The 4065-nt window shown below is 42.6% G+C and overlaps 3 protein-coding genes across 3 annotated transcripts in view; 2 read left to right on the forward strand and 1 right to left on the reverse strand. All coding sequences in view use genetic code 11, as the record gives it.

Annotated features, from left to right (window-relative positions):
• Positions 1 to 786: 786 nt before the first annotated feature.
• On the reverse strand, positions 787 to 987 carry EGR_07541 (hypothetical protein; the record flags this gene model as incomplete). The annotated part of the gene is made up of 1 exon (XM_024496790.1): positions 787 to 987. One exon carries the CDS (start codon positions 985 to 987, stop codon positions 787 to 789), a length of 201 nt encoding a protein of 66 aa, XP_024348795.1.
• A 1879-nt stretch (positions 988 to 2866) lies between these two features.
• Positions 2867 to 3351, forward strand: EGR_07542 (Acyl carrier protein; the record flags this gene model as incomplete). Its single annotated transcript, XM_024496791.1, is given in 4 exon segments — positions 2867 to 2920; positions 3036 to 3134; positions 3173 to 3232; positions 3250 to 3351. The coding sequence occupies 4 exon segments, from the start codon at positions 2867 to 2869 to the stop codon at positions 3349 to 3351; spliced, it is 315 nt and encodes a 104-aa protein (XP_024348796.1).
• A 141-nt stretch (positions 3352 to 3492) lies between these two features.
• EGR_07543 (Ankyrin repeat domain-containing protein 49) overlaps positions 3493 to 4065 on the forward strand; it is a gene marked incomplete at both ends in the record, with an annotated part of 1869 nt that continues 1296 nt past the window's right edge. The window contains 2 exons of the mRNA XM_024496792.1: positions 3493 to 3646; positions 3683 to 4048. Coding sequence (XP_024348797.1) covers positions 3493 to 3646; positions 3683 to 4048 — 520 coding nt within the window. The remainder of the gene's footprint in view (positions 3647 to 3682; positions 4049 to 4065) is intronic.

Consider the following 4065-nt stretch of genomic DNA (forward strand, 5'->3'; position numbering starts at 1 on the left):
CGGCTGAATGAGTGTTGAAACTAGGTACTGCGTATACCTTCAGAGCTAACTCTGAGGCCATTGTGAGGCGAATGAGTTTAGTATTACAATTTGTGCAAAAGGGATGAGGGACTTCAGTATTGCCTAAGAAGCCGATATGCTGGAGGTCGGAAATACCTGCTTGCGCTTATGCGTCCACTATGGCAGAATATATGTATTGTCGACATGAAGTAGGGCCTTGGGGCTACTGGCATAGCCCAGAAGTCAGGCCGAGGTACAATGGTGGAGCCCCCAAGTGGCCCGTCACCAAAATTGAGGTTTAAACAATTAAAGTATTACAATTCTACAAATCACATATTAAACATATCTTCACTCCTAAACGAAATCAGAAGCAAAATCGGAAAGTGGGGATTTTCAGCTGTGACCATTATTGTTTGGACTTTTTAATTTTTAAACTAAGTCGCGTACAAGGTGTGGATTTTGCCCTAGTTGCTGGGTTGAGGCGCCTAACTCGTTTAACATCATGCTCGAGCCCCAATGTAGTCTCCTCATTACTAAATCACTATGACGACCATCTGATTGGGTATCTTTAAATAAGCTAACGGTTGTGGGATTTTAGCTTTTTTTGTAAGCACTTAACGTGTTAAAATGGGCAAAATAATCAAACTAGACCGGTTATTAACAGTACTTTTAAGAACTCAACTCTAGCGAATAATGAGTGTTGTAAGTATCGTGCTTGCTTCAAGTAATGTTGTAATAACGCCCTTTATTCTGTCCTTCAAAAAGAACGTCATCCCTCTGTTGGTGCTACTCAACTTCATTTCTGAACGACCATCCCTCTGGATATTCTTTGGAATGATGATCTGGGCTTCTGTCACTATCGCCGTTGCTATGCTTCTGCCATGGTTGGTCTTCTCGGCGCGATATACATCTCAATAACACAACCAACTTATCAGTAAATGCATGTTTTAATATTAATTTCATCTTTTTATTTTTGGAAAGGTCCATGTTACCTGACGTAATCGACGCCTTCCAGTTGCAGTACAGCATGCGCCTGGAGTCCGTATTCTACTCTCTCATTGTCTTTTTCAACAAGTTTGCCGTGGGCATCTCCTTGGCGATGTCCGCGGGAATCCTGGAGTGAGTGCATACGCACAGAATGTCTCTACTTGCTGTTCCATCTTTGACTAATATCCATCCCTTTGTGGCTTGTAGGCTGGTGGGCTACGACTCGTCTAGTAATGCTTGTCATCAACCCCCAGAGGTGGGGAAGACACTGAGGCTGTTATCCTCTGTCGCTCCTATTGGTTTCCTTATCCCTGCCCTCGTCTTCCTCTACTACTATCCGCTGGGCAACCGGGAGTTGGAGGAAATGCGATCCAAACTGCTTCTGTAAGTGATGCATATAAGTTGCATTCATTCTAAGTTCACTTTGATGAGCGTTTATTTGTTATTGCCTTTATTTAGCCGCTCGAACGCATCCACTCTGGACATAGTGCGCTCCGATGTGACAATAAATTCGGCTCCGTCAACGCAACAGCCTTGAAATTTCCACGATCAAATACCCCATTACGTTAACTTTCATGATCACTGTAGGCAATAAGTTAGCAATTGAAGAGTGTCCTTTTTTGCTGTTTCATCACTCAGTGGCACACCCAGTTTCTATGTGCAAAGTGTGTATATACAAGTACATATCCATTTGCTGTGCTAGATGTATTGTCTTTCTTCGTCCTGAGTGGATGTCTAATGGCCGTGTGAGGCTTTGTGCGAAAAGTGGCGTGACGAAAAGTACAGTCATCGTAGTTTAGCTGTTTGATACAATTCTTGAACTGATCAGGTCTTAAGTACATTGGGTTGTGGGTTGAGAGCCGGAGCAGTAAAGTGAGCCGTCTCTTCCGGGGAATAATTTTGCTTTGGAAGTGGCGACTTAGACTCTCGGGGTGCGGTGCTAGAATCCAACCCAGGGAGACACTGGGAGGGCTGGGCCTTTGTAAGGGATATACGGGGACAGCTTCTAAGAGTTGCTAGGGTGCGATGGGTTCTGAGCGTTGCGAGCGGTATGGTTAGAGTTGGCAAAAATAACAGTTAAATAGCAAAAAGACAAAGGAAGAGTGAGGCCTAGCGATAGTGGCATTGGGTAAAAATGGACTAAAAGTATGTCGAATTGAATAAGAGCGTTTGGTTACCTGGATGGGGTGCGAAGTGATTGTTGATAATTATGTTTGCCATTCCAATGTGTACTTTTCAGTCTTCACCTGTATGTTTAAGTGGACTGACCGTACTTCCTTACAACAACAGCCACGGCTGGCATGGCTGCTCATCAGCTCAGATGGCTTAGCGGGGCACGATAAGGGTACAGTTGACAGATGTAGGTCAAAAAGTTTGTGGTTAAAAATAACAAAATTAGTGAACAAGAGGAAGTAAACACTCTTAATTTAGTTACGTGACGCGCAATACTTGCAGTACGCTACGAAGAGAAGGGTTTGAGCCATATAGCTATAATTTGGTCCTAGTAAAAACGTGGTTGAAATTCTTTACTCACCTGAGACATTCTGCAGACGCACCTTGATCTATCGTACCATTTTCGACTACGCATTGACGCACCAATTAAAATCTTTCATTAATTCTTTATAAAACACCTTATCCCTCTATTGTTAATAAACCGAATTGCTGCCACTTTTAATATACATACAAACTTTTGCCTAACTTAAGTAAATATAAATATTTAAGTAAATATAAATATTAACATGTATATATAAATAAGCATATGTATTGGAAATTTTACTTGACAGTTCCGATTAGCGCCTTGTACGATCATGCAGCTCTCGTTTTCTGATAGGCTACTCGTGCTGATTTTGTCCCATTTGGCCTAATGAATCGTTGTCTTATGACTAGTTGCGGTGTTCTTCGCAATGCTGTTGTAGCTAGAAAAACCGAGAAAGTATTTGTCTGTTTTGCGCACTCATGAGTTTTTACATCAGTTTTCTTCAGTGATTTTCTGTTCATATATCACCAGACTTCAAAGGTCCAAATACCCACCCATTTCATCTCTCCAGACGAGGAGCTTTAGCCATGGGCCTCCACTATCCAAACCAATGATTGAAGATAGAGTAATGCTTGTTCTTCAATTATATGATAAAATTGATCCGAACAAGGTAAATTGACTTTCCCCTCTGTAACGATTCATATCTAGCTTACCCTCAAATCCGACCTTGTAAAAGACTTCGGCCTGGATAGTCTTGATATGGTCGAAGTAATGTGGCAATGGAGGAGGAATTTACCTTTGATATCCCTAGTGCTGATGCGCAGCGTTTGCGGACCCCATTCGATATCATCCAGTACATTTGCGACAAGCACGATATTTATGAATAAAGTGCTTCGCAAAATTTGTTAGCTTACTATTAGTTCACATTGTCAAATAAAGCGTTGTGTATAAAGCTGCATTTCTACCCTCTTCTTGGTTCACTAAACTATTTCCTCGTAGACTTCACTCGTTTTGCTAGTTAATTTTGAATGAGTTCTGATTCGGATGAAGATTTACCCCCAGAGCTACGGTACACAACGGAAGAGGTGATGCGAGCCAAGGAAACCAACCCAGGAATGTTTGTAAGCGCCTGGCAAGCTGACGAAGAAGACATCACATACTGGTCAAAGAAGGATTTGAGAAGTTAATTCTCTTCCCTTTGTTAACTAACATCTACAGAGGATCCCAAAAAACTCTTCATTCTCTCTGGGCAGCGAGGCGATTTGGAGACCATGAAAAGCGTTTTTGAGATAGAGATTGGACCAGATTGGGCGAATCAACCATCAAGATTGAAGGAATTTCTTTTGGCTCACGATGATGACGGCTACACAGCATTACATCGCGCCGTTTACTCGGGTCATGTTGAAACTGCTGAGGTATGTCTCGTCTTGCTTCTTATATTCCCTATCCAGTTCCTTTTGCGACACGGTGCTCATTTGGAGACCCAAACAGTGGATGGATGGCGACCGCTGCACTCTGCCGCGTTTTGGAACCAGTTGGCTTGTGTTCAGCTTCTCTTGGAAGTTGGAGCTGATGTCACTGCTGGTGGGGCATTTTGCGAT

This window comes from Echinococcus granulosus (assembly GCF_000524195.1).
Source record: "Echinococcus granulosus chromosome Unknown EG_S00080, whole genome shotgun sequence".
Classification (NCBI taxonomy): domain Eukaryota; kingdom Metazoa; phylum Platyhelminthes; class Cestoda; order Cyclophyllidea; family Taeniidae; genus Echinococcus; species Echinococcus granulosus.